The 20376-nt window shown below is 34.9% G+C and overlaps 1 protein-coding gene across 1 annotated transcript; it reads right to left on the reverse strand.

Annotated features, from left to right (window-relative positions):
- Positions 1-11163: 11163 nt before the first annotated feature.
- Positions 11164-17753, reverse strand: LOC145821375 (uncharacterized). Its single transcript, XM_082917886.1, has 3 exons — positions 17477-17753; positions 16995-17084; positions 11164-11711 (listed from the first exon to the last, which is right to left on the reverse strand). The coding sequence occupies exons 1-3, from the start codon at positions 17751-17753 to the stop codon at positions 11164-11166; spliced, it is 915 nt and encodes a 304-aa protein (XP_082774012.1).
- Positions 17754-20376: the final 2623 nt, after the last annotated feature.

Below are 20376 nucleotides of genomic sequence, written 5' to 3' on the forward strand. Positions count from 1 at the left end.
TTAGAAAGGAAAAAAAAAAAAAAAAAATTAAAGATACACTTACATTGAGTAAATCTTACAGTGTTACCGCAGGATATCAAATGGTTGGAACGAGTAAGGCAAGGATAGAGCATCTCATCTAATGTTGAACAGAAGTAAAATTCCTGAAATTGATTAACGTTTTGTCCAACAAAATTACACTTCATTTGCAAATATAATTGTCTAGTTCTTGTACTTATTGCCGACACAAAGTCCTGTGGAATATGAAAGTGGTTATTTGGCATGACACCTGTTTCATTCAAAAGTATCAATAATATGCAAAGTTAGAATCAAAATGAAAAAGAAAAGTACAAATAAACTTTGGGAAGATTGGTAAAAAGAGTTTTTTGACTTTTTAGCTTTTTTAGCCAAAAAAGCCAATTTTTTTACCCAAAACAATCTAGTTTTTTGTCAAAAAAGTCACCAAAAAAGCTTAAAATCTAATTTTTTACCAACTTCCCAAAACACCACTAACATGAATAAAACAACCTTAAATACTTTACCATTTGCTGTGATCGCTGCTAGAATAGGATCATAATTTCGGACCAATGGTGCACGTTTGCACCACACAGAGATTCAGTTATAACGGAATCGATTTCCAACTTCAGAAGAACTGCTTGTGAGAAAAAGTTAATGGGTTCAATGTTGAAACATGAGGCATGTTCGCCCCATTCATAATTCCAAAAATTCAAGTTATTCCCTCGAAGGTCGGGCCAATGTTGATTCAATAGAGGCATAATATAATCTAGCTTTGCTCTCTACAAAATATCATAAATCAATATCAGCTTACTAAAATATTTATTAATAAATTATATTGGTAGTTTCTATATTTTATTTTTTTATGTCATTTTGATTTTCATATTTTTAATTGATTCAATTTTGACCTTTAATTTTAGATTTTGTATTAATTTAGTTCAATTAACTCCGCCAGGGTTGTTAAAAACTCCGCCAATCCCAAGTCCGGGTTAAGGAGGAGAGTTGTGTGTTAGGTAGCTGACAGCTAACACGTAAAAAAGCCACTCGGATCCCTTATAAAAATGAATCCTACTTTGAATCGTTTAAATGCTAGGTCATTCTCCTCAAGTGACGCGTTGCGCCTGCCTCCGGGTGTTTTGAAAAGTGAGCAAGGGGCGCCGCATCGACGCCTGGGTGCGGTGAAAAATGGGCAAAGGTTTCCGCGTTTTTCTGGACGAGCGCGGGTAAAGAAGCTAATCCAAGACTATAGGTTTAGGGTAGCCACTTGGAACATAGGAACCTTAACTAGTAGGACGATGGAATTTGTAGATGTTATGATTAGGAGAAGAGTTAGTATAGCTTGCATACAAGAAACTAAGTGGACGGGAGAGAAAACTAGGAAAATTGAGGATACTGGTTTTAAACTTTATTATAGTGGTAAGGATAGATGCAGGAATGGGGTAAGAATCATAATTGTCAAGGGTCTTATGGAAAGTGTGGTGGCGGTCACTAGGAAAGGAGATAGGATTATACTAATTAAACTAGTTATTGAAGGGAATATAGTGAACATTATTAGCGCTTACGCCCCTCAAGTAGGGTTAAATGATCAGACTAAGAGGGATTTTTGAGAGCAAATGGATGAGATCTTACAGGAGATACCCGTAGGAGAGAACCTGGTTATAGGTGGAGATTTTAATAGCCATGTGGGCATAGATAAACTAGGTTATGAAAGGGTGCATGGTGGATACGGTTTTGGCGACAGAAATGAGGCTGGAGAGAGAATCTTAAATTTTGCGTTGGCTTCTGACTTGGTGGTGGCCAACACTATGTATAAGAAGAGGGAGGAGCATTTGATAACCATTAAGAGTGGATTAGTTAACAGCCAAATAGATTACTTCTTAGTGAGAAAAGTGGACTATCTAAAATGCAATGATTGTAAGGTGATTCCTGGAGAGAGTCTGGTCTCTCAACATAGGATTTTGGTACTACATTTATATTTTAGAGGGCAATACCAAGCTAGGAAGGATGGTGGGCGTCGTAGGACGAGATGGTGGGACCTAAAAGAGGATAAACTAGAAATATTTAAGAATTGAATGGATAAGGAAGGTACTTGGGACTTAGAAGGTGATGCTAATACTATGTGGAATTCGATAGCCAATTGTATGAGGAGAATCTCAAGGGAAGTGCTTGGAGAGTCGAAAGGAACGGGACCCAGCTCTAGGGAAACTTGGTGGTGGAGGGTAGAGGTTCAAGCGGTAGTTAAGGCAAAAAAAGAGTGCTTTAAAAAGTGACAGAAGGATAGAACTGAGGAAAACCTTAAGAGCTATAGATTGGCTAATAAGGAGGTCAAGAAAGTAGTGAGAGAGACTAAATTGAAAACTTATAATGACCTATACACTAGACTAGAGAGTAAAGAGGGAGAGAAGAGGATATACAAACTTGCTAAGATATGGGAGAGGAAAACAAGAGATTTTAATCAAGTAAAGTGCATCAAGAGTGAGGATTCTAAGATATTGGTGAAGGATGATGAGATTAAGGAAAGATGGAAGAATTATTTTGAGAAACTGTTAAATGAGGAACATAGAAGTATGACAATAGGGGAAGAAATAGCCAGTAATACGATAAACCAAGACTATAGGTTCTATCGCAGGATTAGGAACTTTGAAGTGGAGATTGCACTTAAGAAGATGAAATCAAATAAGGCTTTAGGACCCAATGATATCCCTATTGAAGTTTGGAAGTGTTTGGGTAAAAAGGGAGCTGCTTGGTTGACTAGATTGTTTAGCAAAATTTTGTTGACTAGGAACATGCCAGATGAGTGGAGGAAGAGTATTTTAGTACCAATCTATAAGAATAAAGGTGATGTCTAAAATTGTAACAACTATAGAGGAATCAAGCTAATGTGTCATATAATGAAAGTGTGGGAGAGGGTGATGGAACGTCAATTACGAGACATAATAGAGGTGTCAGAGAATCAACTTGGGTTTATGCCTGGTAGGTCAACAATGGAAGCGATCTATCTTTTGAAGAGAGTAATAGAAAAGTATAAAGAAAAGGAAAGAGACATTCATATGGTGTATATCGACCTTGAGAAAGCATATGAAAGAGTGCCCCGAGATATAATATGGTGGGTCTTAGAGAAGAAAGGGGTGACAAAAGGCTACATTGACGTGATTAGGGACATGTATGAAGGGGTGGTGACCACTATTAGATCGCCAGCTAGAGAGACAAATGAATTTCCTATCATTGTAGGGTTACACCAAGGATCTACCTTAAGTTCTTATCTTTTTGCTTTAGTTATGGACGAGTTGACGATAAATATTCAGGATGACGTGCCATGGTGCATGCTTTTTGCAGACGATATTGTGTTAATGGATGAGACTAGAGAAGGAGTTAACACAAAGTTGGAGATTTGGAGAAAAGCTCTTGAATCTAAAGAATTCCGGATAAGCAGAACTAAGACAGAGTACATGGAGTGTAAATTTAGTAATAGTAACAATGAAAGCAGAGGAGAAGTGAAGATTGAGAACCAAGAACTGCCTAAGAGTGAACATTTTCGTTATTTAGGGTTGATTATCACAAAAGCAGGAGAGATTGATGCAGATGTGGCCCATAGGGTTAAGGCGGGATGGTGTAAGTGGAGAAGTGCGTCTGGGGTATTGTGCGATAAACGAATACCCACTAGACTAAAAGGTAAGTTTTATAGAACGGCTATTAGACCAGCTATGTTGTATGGGACGGAGTGTTGGGCAACCAAGAAACAACATGTAGATAAGATGAGTGTGGCTGAGATAAGGATGCTAAGGTGGATGTGTGGTAAGACTAGACAAGACAGGATTAGGAATGAGTGTATTCGGGAATGGGTAGGAGTAGTACCGATAGAAGATAAGTTGAGAGAGAATCGTTTGAGATGGTTTGGTCATATTCAACGAAAACCAATAGAGACAGTAATGAAGAGATGCGATACTGTAACGGTAGATGGAAGTGTTAGGGGACGGGGTAGGCCTAGATTAACGTTGACTAGCGTTATAAATAGAAATATGAATCTACTTAATTTGACTAATGAAATGGCCGTTGATAGGGCCGTGTGGAGAAGAAGGATTCATGTAGCCGACCCCATTTGATGGGACTTAAGGCTTGGTTTGGTTATTAATTCAGTTCAATTGATTACAACTCTTAACATTTTTTTATGAAAAATACGCATAGATATGTCATGTGTCATATTTTTTAGACCAAATTATAAACTTCTTTAACTCAATGAATTAATTTCAATCAATTTAGTAATAATTTTTTTTTAAAAACACCAACAATATTATTAATTGGATCAAATTGATACAAAATTTAAAATTAAAAGTCAAAATTATACCAATTAAAAATATAAAAATCAAAATAATACAACATATAAAATGTGCGAACTACCAATATAATTTACTAAGATTTAACCCATCATTTAAGGTCATTGTATCGTACTACTTATCATATGACTAGGAAAGATGCCCCTATTTGCACCGCATCTTATTTATTATTAATGAGTTTTATTAAATTTTAAAATATTTATCTTTTTAAGTAAATTATTGATATCACTAATTTATAAAATTTGAATCCTTAGTAAATAGTTAAAATGAAATTTTAAAAGTCTTAGTATATTTAATTATGAAGTTAGTTTTATTTTATTTTATTTGAATCTTGAAATTGAATAGGACTTTGTAAAAGGAGAATAAAAATATGAGAAAAAAATAATTTATGTTTCATTCTAATTTCACTCCACAAGTCTCTCTCTAAATCAATTTTCTAAACAAAATTTTAGGATACAAAACATGATGAATCATCATGTTTGGTTCCATTTTTTTGAATTATTTTTTTCAAACAGTGATTTGAAAACTCTATTTTGAAAAAAGATCTTTGCTTGGTTTTCAAAAAAATGCATTATTGTAAATTTAAGTTTCCCTCCAATTTAAGGAGAGAGACAATTTAAAAAATAAAATAAAATTTGTCACATAAAAAAAAAGGGTGCTTTTTCAGTAAATCCATTATCTAAGAGTGTTATTCCATAAGACCCATAGTGTTTTATAATATTCCATTAGGTCCATTTCATACTAAAAGACCAAAAAAACCCTCAAACAAACACGCGCCTATCCTTTCTTTGAATCTAATAACCGTCTCTCTTCCCCTCTTTTGTTGCGCATGAAATCACGCACAGTATCTCTACCATTCCAGAAATCCAAAGCCATATTCCATATCGTCTCAACGCCCAAAAGATTGTCTTTGTTCCATCGTCGCATTCTCTCAGCATCTTCTTCGTCGTCCCTACGCCGTCGGTCGCCGAAATCGTGGAATCATCATTGTTGAAAATTCGTAAGGTCTATCTTTGTCAAAATCACCTTCGATGACAATTTGTGACAACGCAACTGTCAAAATGGGCAAAAAACGTACGTAATCTACTCATTCGTGTATTTAAACCCTAAATCTCTTTTTCAACAAATAACATTGTGAACTTTCACAAATATCCCCTATTTTTATTCATACAATATATAGGAGTCCATATTGTTCATACTCTAACCTTTACTCTGAATCCCTCAATCGTAATCCCTAATTATATTAATTTTTTTTCAATAAAAAACATTACAATTGCCATTATGTTGTGTTCACAACTGTGAACATTCAAATGGTTTAGAAGAATGTTGGCCAAACCAAATTGTTTATGTTGTTGTTGTTGTTGTTGTTGTTGAAAGCTCTGAACATTCACATGGATTGAAAATGTTTGGATAATCAAATTATTTCAGATATTATTGTTGTTGTTGTTGAAAGCTGTGAACATTCACATGGATTGAAAATGTTTAGCCAATCATTATTTTGTAATATTGTAGATTTTTTTCCCCCCTTTTGTGAATGTTTGCCTTGTTGATATTGTTGATTGTTAATGGTGATCCAATAAGTTGAACCTTCAATTCTTGATTATTTTACATGAAAGTGGCATGAAATACAGTCCCTGCAAATATTGACACTATCCTTCCCCCTTCTATCAAATTGTTGTTATTAATCGTAGTGAACATTCACATTTAAAATTCCTTGTGTTAGATGTTGTTGTGATACATAATTATGTTGTGAACATTCATTACATGTGAAAATTAATTAGACACTTTGTGAATGTTAACCACTGTCTTTAGAGGAAATATATCACTTTTGTTATCCCATGTTTCAGATTGTATTTCAATTTTGAGGTTGTATTATAAGATTGGCATTGCATGATTGTAGTAAGAATGTGCATTGCTATACAAATTAGGACTGTAAATGTTCATAACATCTTTTTATATGTTTGTGTTGACATCCACATGTTCTTGAATGTTGTTTATGGTTGTATAAACATACATTGATTTTTATACACTCACACAATATGCACATTGTGTTTGTGCTTACACAGTCAACATACACATCCATGTACAGATGTAAATATTCATATCCATACACAAAATTGTGGTCATTCACACCCATGCACACAACTGTGAACATTCATATCGGTGGCAATGCTGTGAATGTTCACATCTATTCCACTATGCTAATCACATGAGCCTTGACTTAATTTTTTTTAAATTCTCCATTTTGCAGATCTTGCACAGAAGAAAACCTCAAAGAGAAAAAGAGACGAGTACCATGTCAAGGAAAAAAGCCCACAAGCAAATACTAGCAGCAATGTTGACATGCAGCGTGTCAACTACAGATCTAACATGACCGAACTGATGAAATTAATGAAAAGCACCAAATTCACACAAGTATAGCTTGGCTGCCTGCTGCAAACACCTTTTTGGCATTTATTAGATGCATTGAGAAACAGTGAAATCGACCTTGACAAATGCATGAAGTACAATGATGTTGTTGTGCATGTCCTACAAATGTACAAAGCTTCAAAAGATGCCTTCTACATTGGGAAAAAGAAGATGAACATACACGACAATGGCATCAAGCTGATTTTTGGTGTGGACTGTGGCACAAAGACAATGGACATATCATATGGTGCGAAACCAAAGATTGGCATTATAAACAAAAGGTGCAAAAATGTTAGCCGGTTGACTTCAAAATGGATATGCACCCTTTTGACCGAGGCATTGAAAGACAAAAAGAAAGATGACAACGAAGAAGTCGCCTAACTAGTCTGTATGTATGCTTGCCAAAAACTTTTTTTCTCGACAAGCGGTGAGACAATAGGATGGGGCTACTGCGCACATATGGTCCCATTGGAAAGCATGCAAGAATATGATTGGGCCAAGCAAATTAGAACAACGTTGACATCCTCCATTTCCCAAAATGACAAAAAGCCAGCAAAAGTCACCGGCTGTGTCATGTTATTGATGGTAAGTACCCATGTTCTCAAATAATAACATTCACATGTCCTTCAGTGTTGTTCATCTATGCTAACTGTGAACATTCACACATGTACCATTGATGTGAATGTCCATATGCAATTATTTTTAACAGATGTGAATGTTCACATCTGCACCACTGATGTGAATGTTCATATTCACTCATGATATACTAATGTGAATGTTTACAACAGTGCCACTATTATTAATGTTCACATATGTTGACATTACTATGCAAATGCTAAATAACATATGTCTTTGTTATTTTGTTGAAGTATTGATTGTGTGAGCACACAACCCTCCAACAACCTCACAAGCCTAATGCCATTCCTCGCTGTGTCAAGTGGGATCTGACTGCTTTACAAAAAAAGATGAAAACCACCTCTTTGGCTGATATTGGTTTTAATGAGGTATGACCTTTAACTATTGATCAAAACATTCACATTATAACACCACCGAAATATATACGTTAAATAACATTAATTTTTCATTTCAGGTTAATGCTGGCGAACTCTTTGCAACACCAACAGAATTACAAAAGTTCAGGCGTACAACATTGAAGGTGGAGCCCGAAGTTTATGAACCAGCCACCACTTCTCCCAACCTCTCTAACATCAAGGAATAACAACATAATGGCAGCAACTCCCAATTTTCTAGGGATGGAGTTGAGCTAAATGACAGTAATTAGGACATTCACATTCCGTTTAGCAGCCCACATGATGAGAGAGCTATTGTCATAGCAAACATAAGCCAACCCGATATCATTGATGTGCTTGTCAAAGAAAATCGGAAAGCTTCGGGCATCATAAGGCAATAGGAAACAAAGTACAAACACCTTCAATTCTCATAGGAGTTAAGGGCAAGAGTCATAGCTGATCTTGAACATAAATTGTTCAACCAGTCAAGCCCACCCAACATGAATACCGAAATGAAAAAGTGCATGGAGTAGAAGGATGAAGAAATTAAGCGCTTAACACAGCTGGTCATTGACTTAGAATGCGAGAAAATAATTCTTCAGGACCTTTATAAGGACCAGTCAGTCCACATTGCCACACAGGCTGAGGTGCAGAAGCAACCCCTGCCCCAATGCAACATAATCTCAGCCCACCTTCTAGGGTGAAGCGTATAAAGGAGAAAGATCGAAAAAAGCATCGTTTGCCTGACTTCCAGTACCCAGACTTACCTGGCCAAAAATAACCCTATACAGTCGAAATGGTTGAAGATGTGGACAAACACCCACTAGCGAAGCACCCAAAAAAATTATTGACCTTGACCAACAAGTTCAAAGTCTGGAGCAAGATGTCCAAACAAGACAAGCAAAAGGTTTAGGCTTTACAAAAGAGTGGAGGCGATGAGTAAGTGACTGTACAAACACCTAATGTTAACATTCACATTCCATAATTGTCAATATTCACCACTATGCTTATTTATTTGATTTGTTCAAAACTGTGCAATGTTAATATTCACATTGGTTTGTTTAAAATGCACAGGTTGCTTGTATGAAAAGGAGACTCAAAGTCTACACATGTGTATTTTGATGACATTGTGAACCTTATCAAGGAGGAATCGATACACAGCAATGTATGCCATTACGAAGATGATTCACTCTTCATGCCTATACACACAGAGACACACACACACACCCACAGCCACATACACACATTGTTCACCCACCACAAATAATATAATACGACCCTATGTTTGTGCAGCTCATAGATGCATATGCCGGACTATTACATGAACAATAAGAGGTGGTTAGCCCAACTTCAGATGAAGTGTCATTCATTTTCACGAGCATGTGTTTGGTAAAATCTATCATTCCATTTTTGTAACGTGAATTTGAAACTTCACAGTCTATTAATTATTTGTCCAATGTGTACAGAAAGTGATACGAGAGTACCATCCTCGCAAAAGAAGTAAACACATTAATGCACATGTGAAAAACTACCAAGGAGAAAGATGCCTACTATTTCCATTGCACCATGACTTCCACTGGACGATAGTTGTGTATGATGCTAAAGACAATTTGTGGAGGCATTATAACTCATTGCGCCCAAGGACAGACATACATAACCTGCATATCGACCAAGCACTGGAAGTTGTAAGTGGCTCTTTTTGTACACAAATATGACTTGTTGTCATGCGTAAAATTCCAAAAATGAATGTACACACACATATGTTCGTTGGTGCCTAATGTGAAATTCCTTACACAGAGGAAGTATATCGAGAATGTTGTGCGCGTTATTGGCGAGTCATCACCGCTATGCACTAAGTTAGGAGGCCAATATCCGTCACAACCAATCATATCAGTTGATGTATGTCCTCGGCAGAGCGACAACTCGTAAGCCTCACTACATTTTTTTACAAATCCTCCATAACCATTATGCAAACATACATGTCAAGTGCTAATCAAAACCATTTTGTATTTACAGAGTGGACTGCGGACTTACAGTATATTACATCATGCGAGCGCACATATACCATGAAGAAATTGTTGGCAGCGTCACTAGTTCTGAATGTTGTGGACTACGAGACGTGTTAGTACATAGTTTTTTGAATCATAAGAAATCAGAGCGTCATTAAAACCTATAGGTGTGGGGTGTCCATCTACAAACTAACCAACACTCGATATGAATGTTAATATCAATTGTTTTGACATTTTGACACAACAACTGATTGTAAATCAGTGATATAACATCTATTAATGGGAAAAAGCCACTTGTGAATTTTGATCTACCTTTGGTGTTGTTATGTTATTTTATGCGATTGTTTGAACCCGATTGTTCTATAGTACACATATTTTGTGCAGGCATGTCTACATGATATCATTTCGGATAACATACACATGTGTGAATATTCACATTTGTTCTTATTCATAACAATTGTGAATGCTATTTTTCTCTGCCAAATGTGAGCATTCACTTATGATATTCAAATGCACTAATGTTTTACAAATGTGAATGTTCACAGTTGCACCACTGATGTGAATGTTCATATTCACTTATGATATTTATACTGTTGTGTTGTGATGAGTATAATTTATGCGATTGTTTGAACCCGATTGTTCTATAGTACACATATTTTGTGCAGGAATGTCTACATGACATCATTACAGATAACATACACATGTGTGAATATTCACATTTGTTCTTATTCATAACAGTTGTGAATATTATTCTTATGTGCCAAATGTGAACATTCACTTATGATATTCATATGCACTAATGTTTTACAGATGTGAATGTTCACAGTTGCACCACTGATGTGAATGTTCATATTCACTTATGATATTCATACTGTTGTGTTGTGATGAGCATGATTTATACGATTATTTGAACCCGATTGTTCTATAATACACATTTTTTGTGCTAGAATGTACACATTGTCTACATGACATCATTATGGACAACATACACATGTGTGAATATTCACATTTGTTCTTATGCATAACAGTTGTGAATGTTCACACCATGTCAATCTCTATGCATGTGAAAGTTCACATCACAGTTTATATTCATGTCAACATTAACAACAATAATGTAAAAATGTTCAATCCATGTGCGAGTTTTCACATAATATGAATTTTTTTAAGCAAGTGTGAATGTCCACATCATGTATTCATCATTAAAACTTCAACAAAATATCATTTTGGTACCCAAAAAGAAAAAGAAAAAACACAAATCAAATACTAAGTTTGCCAAACCATTATTACGCTTGCCAACACAACGTAATCTTATTGTAATATAATGTTTGCCAACACAACACAATCTTATTTCAAAAATCAATATAAAATCCCATGTAAAACACAATGTTGAAATGAAAAATGTACATCCTATATCGGCTCCTTACATGATTTCTGATTATGACTTCCTAACTTATCACATCTCCCGCACCTTATTTGCTTCAGTTTCTCACCCCTTGATAGGATTCTATTCTTTTTCAGCCTTCCAGGTAGTCTTTTCACAGTCGGTGGGTATATAGTAAAGTCCGTGGGATCAAAAGACGGCTTTTCCACCGATGGTATAGGGAATATGACACCCGAATAAGCTGCACAATATGTCTCTACATAAAAGTAATGTTCCACACAATCATTGAGATTGTAGCGGCTCTTTTGAATAGCAATCACAGCATGGTCACATGGGAATCCGTTGGTTTGCCATTTGAAGCAAGAACATGTATGCCTTGTAATATCAACTGTAACAGATGGTATCGAATGAACTTCAAACACATCCTCATTGGCTTTGCTGACTTGCCAAGGCTTGCTGTCATTGAACGAATCCATAAGCATTGTTTCGAATGTAGGACAAATAAGCTCATTACATTTGTTTTCTTGGTCACGCCGTGCAAACATTTGACGTATCAACTGAGTACGAATTGTGTCTGTGACGCCCCAAGATTTGAGGGCATCATAATAAGATTTAGAACTTAAAATCAATTTTGTTAATAACTAACCCCTCATCAATATTGTCACCAATATTACTAGCATTAATTAACAACCCAGAAATTAAAAGTTCTTAAATTACAACTCCAATAAAAACTTAAAACTTAGTCTTAGTACATAAAAACAACACGAATATAACAAAAAAAAAAAAAAAAACTAGAAACTTAGAAAAATGGTTCATAGATCTTGGGCACTCTTCAAGCTAACCAAGGCTGAGTGTCGCCTTGCAAGGCCTCGGTGTTTCTTTCGGTTTCTTCGGTACTTGGCATAAAATGCTAGGGCAACGGGAATGCCAGTGAGCGACGAGCTCAACAAGATACTACAACCCGAAAATACTCACCCCGATAATAATACTCACAATTTATGAATAATGTGTAGTAACAGAATAACAAGTAACATTTAGTAAGCATAAAAGAAATGTTATCAGCTGAAATAATAACAATAGATAATAATAAATCAAATAAAAAAAATATAACAAACGGAAGCAGTATTTCATCATAAGGAATATGCCCACCTTCTTTTTAAAGTTTCAAAGATTTAGTTTATCAGATAAATTTAAGTAACTCCCCGCGGAGCACTATTTCCATTCAACAGTTAAGCAATGGCCATGGGCAATTCTGACTCCCCCTTGGTCAAATGTTCAAATGTTACTTCCTGTAACTACCAATGATGCCCACGCACCAGGATTACATACCCGAGTCGTGACATCACGGTCTGCCCCTAGGAAACGGTCTATGTTGTGATACCCGCACCACCAACCTTATATCGCCTACACTGATAAGAGCCGAAATACCTTCCCGTGCCATGTTAGGGTTTGCAACTCACTTGCGCAAGATTCTAAACCGGGCTCACCCTATCACTTTTAAATTTTAACGTATCATTGATTAAATTTCGTGTTTCTTTACTTGTTGAGATATTCACAATTATTCAACATTTAATTATTAATAATGTTATATCAACTCATTAAAATTTCTAACATAAAATATTACATATGTCACACAATAATAAATAATTGTACAAAATTTAAATAAATAATTTATTTAAACTATGGTATGAAATAATAATTTAGATACCAATAAATCATAGTTACACACATGCATGGATTTTTAATCTATAAGATTAGACTAGCATAATATTAAATTTTTTTTTAGTCCAAATAAACAATTGAAGATATATATTTTTTTTGATTCCTCCTTAATCTACCAGATTTTTTAGAATGCATAATTCATAATTAAAATTATAAATAAATTACTTATACAACTCTAAAATTCATATAAATCTACATAATACTCAATAAACATGTTATGGTCATTTTTCAGAAATCATTTTCCAAAAATAAATTATAAATAATTCTGAAAAATTCCAAGAAAATTTATGACACAGATTTATCACATTTTCTTAAATTAATTCCATACTTAAATTTATAAATCAATTCCATAATTTAAAACTTGATTACGAAATTAGACTTCTCAAATTTCATTTTTTATTTAGAAATTACCATATTTGGTTTAGTATAAAATTTTAATGATTTTTCAAACGCATAGTAAAATCTGCATATAGCTCTAGATTTGGTTAAAAATCGGTATAAATTCGTACAAAACTTCATAATTGTTACAAAAATTCATGGATGAATTAGACATCATTCTAAACAACTTTGTAGAATAAATAATCTTCAAATTTTAAGTATAAAATTGTCTAAAAATTCGTACAAATTTTCTGACAGATTTAAGGACAAAATAAATTCTTCAATCTTCTCTTTAATGGTATAAACTACACATGTAAGCCTATTTTTACAATAATACCATGACTTTAAGACTATCAATATTTTCAAATATTTGATATACACATCACAAAATTTACATACATATATAAGAATTTCTATCCATAGTCATTTTATCATATGAATATAATCTGAAAATTTCAACAATTAAAAAAAAATGAGAGGGTTGATAAGGTTTTCTTACTTAATAATAGGATGATGAAATGGTAGAAAATTTTAGCTTCCTTAATCCCCCACTCTTTTTCTTCTCCTACTGCTTTGTTGCTCACAGAATTTTCTTTTCTTCCCTCCTTCACCAAATGCAAGCATGCATGTATATATATACAATGCATGGATTCCTTTGCTGAGCAACCCCCTTCTCTCTCTCTCTCTCTCTCTCTCTCTCTCTCTTTTTTCCTCTTTCTCTTCCTTCTATCCAACCTTCCCATTTCCAAGAGGCATAAAGGGGCTCTCATTTCCTATACTAACATGCAATTAAACATGTGGAAAGTTGCCACCAAAAATCTGCAAGGTTTGATTCTTTTTTTTTTTTTTTTGTATTTGTGTGGATTTTTTAAAATTGATACACTAAGATTTTTAACTAAGGTATTTAGTAAGAATAATTATCATATTGAATCATAATTAAAATAATTTATAAACAACAAATATTGAACACCCACAAAATTTTTATTCTTAATAATGTCTTTGTTAGTGATTGAATTGGGTTAATTTAAAACTAACTTTTACACTAATATATATTTCAGATAGACTCTGGATAAAATTAATTAATTAATTTATTTATTTATTTTCTTTTAAGAATAATTAAATGTGGGTTTTCACAGTGTCCACCATTTGAGTGATAGGAAGATTGCGTGCTTCTTTAATCCAATTATTAAATGACTCCGCCACATTGGATGTCATCTCCCCATAACGCATGCCCCTGAACAACATCACAAACATTGTACAATATGGAATTTAATTTATTCGAAACTGAATATGAAATTTCACATTGCCACAAAACATAACTGAAAATTCACATCGCTACCATTCTAAACTTGACAAATGGAATACTTTAGGAAACTATTATTACCTGAAGTATGAATTTGCCCAGTGCTCAGGTGCCAAGTCCTTGAAAAAATTATGTGTTCGTTGCTTACCCTCCTCCTTTAATTTTGCAAGCTTTTCATGGAACCCTACCACAGTTGACTCGTAAGCACAGTCACCCAAACTACTTACTAGGTGATCCCTAAATCTATTATCAATTCCTTTCATCCGGTCTCTTAAATTGCTCTTCAAGTGTTGTAAGCAATAACCGTTGTGAGCCGATGGGAACTGTAACGCCCTTGAAATAAACCCATAAATCATACATTCAAGACATCCATAAACTTAAGAGAATAAAACATAATTCTATTTATCAGAGTATTCATTACAGAAGTATTACATGTTGACATCAAAAGTAAATGCCCTACGGGTTTACAACTTTCCAAGCCAACACTTGGTTACAAAAAGGGAGTACTAACTCAAAACACAAAATAAGCCCTTGGCTTGATTTACATGTAATACACAAAATAATCACAAAAAGATACGCCTTCAACTTTTACAACCTCCCAAGCTAAGACATTGGAGGCGGCATATCACCTACACCTGAAAATAATGTCCCATATAGGGTGAGCCAACGCCCAGTAGAGATATGCTAAACATAATATGAGCAATAACTAAAACATTAGCATTTGATAGATATTTAACTCATACAACCCAACGCACAACACAATCCAATTCCATGACAGATATGTCTATATTTCATTCCACTTTCCTTTACTTATCAAATTTTTAATTCATAACATGACTCAGAACCTGGCCAACAATTTAATGAGACTACGACTCATATTAAAGCACTTCTTTTTTAAATGAGATAACAACTCACATCAAATCACTTCCATACTTCACAATAGATACACATATTTGTTGTATCAATGGAGTCCATCCCCTATCTCCTCCCAAATAATATCCGGTTTAGGAGTCCATCCCCTATCTCCTTCCAAACCATGGAGTACATCCCCTATCTCCTCCCACACAATATGCGCATACAAGGTATTAAACACTTTTCATATGCAATAATCAATCAATACACATGTTTAATGTATTATTCCAACTGTCATATTCAATGACATAACACGTTCGATTAGTTTTAGTTTTCCCTAATCAACAAACAGTGTCTACAACAATTACGACTATCCTCCACCGATAGCCCAAAGCAGTTATTTCTAAACAGATAACAAATACATCAAACAGATATAATCTCAACATTTTCATAGGTGAGCGATAAATTAATCCAACTACACCATTCCATCCCATAATTCCTCAATTTCATGGATTTCAACTCGATTTCATGCTTTCATAACTTTCCAAATTAATTGTACAAATTAATTCGTAACAACAAATTAGGGCTTTCCTCTCCCTTTTCTCAACATAGGCCCAAAGGCTCAAATATTTTCATTAAGCATCAATAACCTCATTTTAAGACCCAAAATATACATGTATGAGTCAAAAGAACAAAACCCCTCTTTATAAAATTTGAAACCCTAACCCCCAAAATTACCCAACTTCAACATTACATCAAAATGACTATAAGTTTATGTCAAAGACCATAAATATGAGTAGTTATCCCTACCTCAAAAGAAGAGACCAAATGGAGAAGTTGAAAAAAACTTGAAGTGCTCCAAACCAAGAGATTTTCGGATCAAAGTGAAGGCTACACCAAGCACAACCTTTTTTACAAAGGGACTAGGCTAGAAACACACTAGAACTAGATTAAACCTTAGAGAGAAGTTGAGATCTAGAGTGAGAAGCTCTTAAGTTTGTGTTTTGAAAAGTTAGAGAGAGAGAAGAAGCCGAAAAAATGATCAAAAAGTTATTGTTCGTACTGATATACAAACAAGTACGCTCGAGGGTGAAACGCCCGCTCGAGCGTTAAACACAGACCTACGCTCGAGCGTCAAAAGCGCCGCTCGTGCGCCGGATGCACACTTCCAGAAGTTTTGCAGTCGATGGTCCCTGCTCGAGCGTGAAAGTGGACGCTCGAGCGTCCGATGACCTGCAGAACAAAATGCTGAGAGATGAATAACCACGCTCGAGTGTCAAAACGCCCGCTCGAGCGAAGAAGCAACAACAAGGGCCCGCTCGAGCGTCAAAAGTCCTGCTCGAGCGTGAAGGCCAAAAATTGGGCATTAACTCTTGGTTTCCAAACACAACTAACCTGTTTCAAACCTGCCCAACATAACCCAAGACTCAAATACAAAGAGTAAAGGATGGAAATGAGAATATGACAATAACACATCCACGGAACCGAGTCCGGAATACAATAAACAAAAAAGGGAAAACTGGGATCGCTATAGGAACGCCTTTGGCATAGCTTCTAACAGACCAAGATTACGATCCGAAATAAAAGTAATATGGCGCTTACCATCAACAACCTTCCCAAGTTCGTGCAAGAACCATGACCAATTGGCCGTGGTCTCTGAATCAACAATCGCAAATACAACAGAAAATAGACCTACAACACAACACCATTAAACAACTATTCACAATATTCCAAAGTCATGTGAATGTTTATATGTACATTGCCCTATTACTGTTGTTGTTTTTGGATTTAGGTTCGTAAACATTAATGATGTGAACATTCACATTAACGTCCATTAATGGATAAACTCACAATAGTAGACACGGGTGTGAACATTCACATCAATGTATACTGATGTGAATGTTTACATTACTGATAATTTCTCATTCAGTCATATTATGTTGTTATTCACATCAATGTGTATTGATGTAAACATCGACACTAGTGTAAATGTGGAACACACTGTGTAATCGTCTGTTATATGTCTACACTATGCCACTCAATGTGAATATTTACATAAATAGACAGCTAAAAAAAATACTAACCATTGTTTTCATCTTTCGTTGTTGCCGCAAGTAACTGACCTTTGTACTTTCCTTTGAGGAATGTTCCATCCAGAAATAATAAAGGCCGACAAGAATTGAACCCATAAATACACGCAGCAAATGATTCAAAGAAACGACAAAACTGTTGACTACTCGCATCATAGTCAATATTGACATAACTCTCCGGATTATAATGCATCACAGCATCCGAATACCACCACAGCTGGTCAAACGATAATGAGTGATCTCCATGAATAATAACCTTTGTTTTCTTCATGCCTAACCATACCACGTGGTAACTCATATCTAGCCCATAATCTCTCTTCAAAATAGTCACCACCTCACACGGTCGAGTCAACGGCTTGTCCCTTACAATTTCAGATATGGTACTTGACACCAAATCAGAACTAACTCACGGATTCTTCGATGTTCGTACCACAACTATGTACATCACTAAACCTCTTGATGTAGAAAAAATCATTTGCATGTTGTGCTCTACAATGTATAGCCTACAAGCAGCCTCTCTCCTCGCGCATCGCACACACAGCGGTAACCCTTGTTGTCTCGTTCTTGACATACGTAAACTGAAACCCACATTGGATGGCATACTTACATAAAACATCACGAAATTCTTGTGCACCTCCAACAAACCGTTGTCTCGCATGCGTAATACCATTTGCCCAAGGGGCTGACAATAACACCTTCTCCTTATGGTGGCAAAATCTCCGTAGTGCATCAATTTCTTCCTCACATCCCACACATAGCGACCCAGAGCTACTCGACTGACTAATATCACTTTTCAACTCAACGACAACTTCTATATATTGTACCCCTGTTGATTTAGCAAGCAGTAACATGTTCTAAAATTCTTCCTTATTGTCCAAATCACACCTATTAATCCCAGGTAGCCGACAGAACAATGAAATAGAACCAGCAGACAACTCACCCCATTTTTCACACAAACACTCCACCAAACGCAAATAATACAATGCATGGGCAACATTTATTACAGTTGTACTGCAATCATATGTACACACCAACATCATAAAGGTATCCATCTCCTGTAAAAACACAACAATACAACAATCAACAATAATCCAAAATGATATAAAAATTCACATTGTGCAAAATAAGATGCTTATGTGTACAATTCAAGTGCTAAATCCATAATGAAAACTATCACCACCATCTTTACACAACATAAAACATTTTACAATATCAAAATGACACCACCACATTAAGGTGACAATACACAACATGCAAGCAACCCTCCATAACTTCACATTAATAAGATGTGAACATTCACATTGATACATATAATCTGAATTATATCACCCACACAGAGCCTCATTAAGAAAACATCAAAGTAAAATGAGAACATCCACATTTTTCACATAATATTAACAAGATGTAAACATTCACATTGATACATATACTCTGAATTATATCACCCACACAGAGCCTCATTATAGATACGTCAAAGTAAAATGAGAACATCCACATTCTTTACATAATCTGAATAACCTCTCCTCCACAGGACTACGTAAAATGCATATAATTGAACAAACAGAGCATCTAATCCATATCAATCAAAAAACAAAGCATCTGATCCATCATACAAATCAAAACATAAATTGAACATGTATTCATAACCAAAATGATACTAACTTTAATCATCCAATCCTACAATCGTCCTGTAACTCGAAAAAAACTGATTTGAACTAGTTATACTCCAGAAAATGTGACAACCAAACACCGTCCAATTCGTCGTCTTCACTTGAAAATCACTGAACCATACTACAACAACAACAATGAAACCCTAGTGCATCAAAGCCTTGGAACGAGCATGCAAAATAGAAACGTATCCATCTGAATTAGAATGATGATCAAAAGCGTGAAGATAGAAACTACCAAAACTTAATCAATGAAAAAAGAGGCAACGTGTTATGTATATTAACACAATATATATATATATATATAAGGGCATAATAGTCTAGGTAAAAATATAAAATTAGTAAAATGGACCTCATGGAATAAAAAGAAAAGTATATGGGACTAATCAGGTTATAACATTTCTTTGTGGACCTAATTGGTTATAACAACTCCAAAATGGATTTATCAATAAAAATCTCCAAAAAATACTCCCATGTTAGTTTTCAAAAAACTTTGTTCGGTTTTCAAAATAACCAAACAAAAACTCCAAAATTTTCAAAACAGGAACCAAAAACAATCATGTGTTTGGTTTTAGTTTTCTAAATTCAGTTTTTTGAAAATTGAGTTTTTTGTTTTTCATTTTTTCAGTGAATATTTTTATTTTTTTTTAGTGATTACAAAATAATTTCAAACTATGAAAATTCATTGAGAGCAATTTGAATTATTATTATTATTATTATTATTATTATTATTATTATTATTATTATTATTATTATGTAGAAATTTAATGTATAAAGAGAAATAGAGAATTGTATTATTAATTGATATAATGTTATATTTATTACAATGATTCATGATTCCTATATATAGAAGAGGGTGAGTATGTAGTAGGTAAGGAGTAGGTGAAGTGGAGGTGGTAGTGGTGTAGTGGGTTAGGTTTAGTGGAGTAGGTGAGGTGGTAGTGGTGTAGTGGGTTAGGTTTAGTGGAGTAGGTTTAAGTGGGTGAAGTAGGTGATAGGTTTTAACAGCCCCCCGCAAACTCAAGGGGGATAGGAACTAGCCAACTTGAGTTTGGAGAGAGTAACAAAACAAGAAAATAGACGAATACATAAAAGAAAAGAGGATAGGAGACACTGTATGGTCGTGTCAGACCGATGGTGAAGACACTGTATGGTGGTGTCATAACGTTGTAGAGGACACTGGATGGTTGTGTCAGACCGATGTAGAAGACAGTTTATGCGGTCATG

This window comes from Camellia sinensis, chromosome 3, assembly GCF_055761805.1.
Source record: "Camellia sinensis isolate YWXY chromosome 3, ASM5576180v1, whole genome shotgun sequence".
Lineage (NCBI taxonomy): Eukaryota > Viridiplantae > Streptophyta > Magnoliopsida > Ericales > Theaceae > Camellia > Camellia sinensis.

Coding starts and splice junctions, on each gene's coding strand:
- LOC145821375 (XM_082917886.1), bottom strand. CDS start 17,753: ATGAAGAAAACAAAGGTTATTATTCATGGAGATCACTCATTATCGTTT. Junction 17,085..17,476: donor AACGAAAGATGAAAACAATG/GTTAGTATTTTT, acceptor GTTGTGTTGTAG/GTCTATTTTCTGTTGTATTT. Junction 11,712..16,994: donor ACTTGGGAAGGTTGTTGATG/GTAAGCGCCATA, acceptor GGGGCGTCACAG/ACACAATTCGTACTCAGTTG.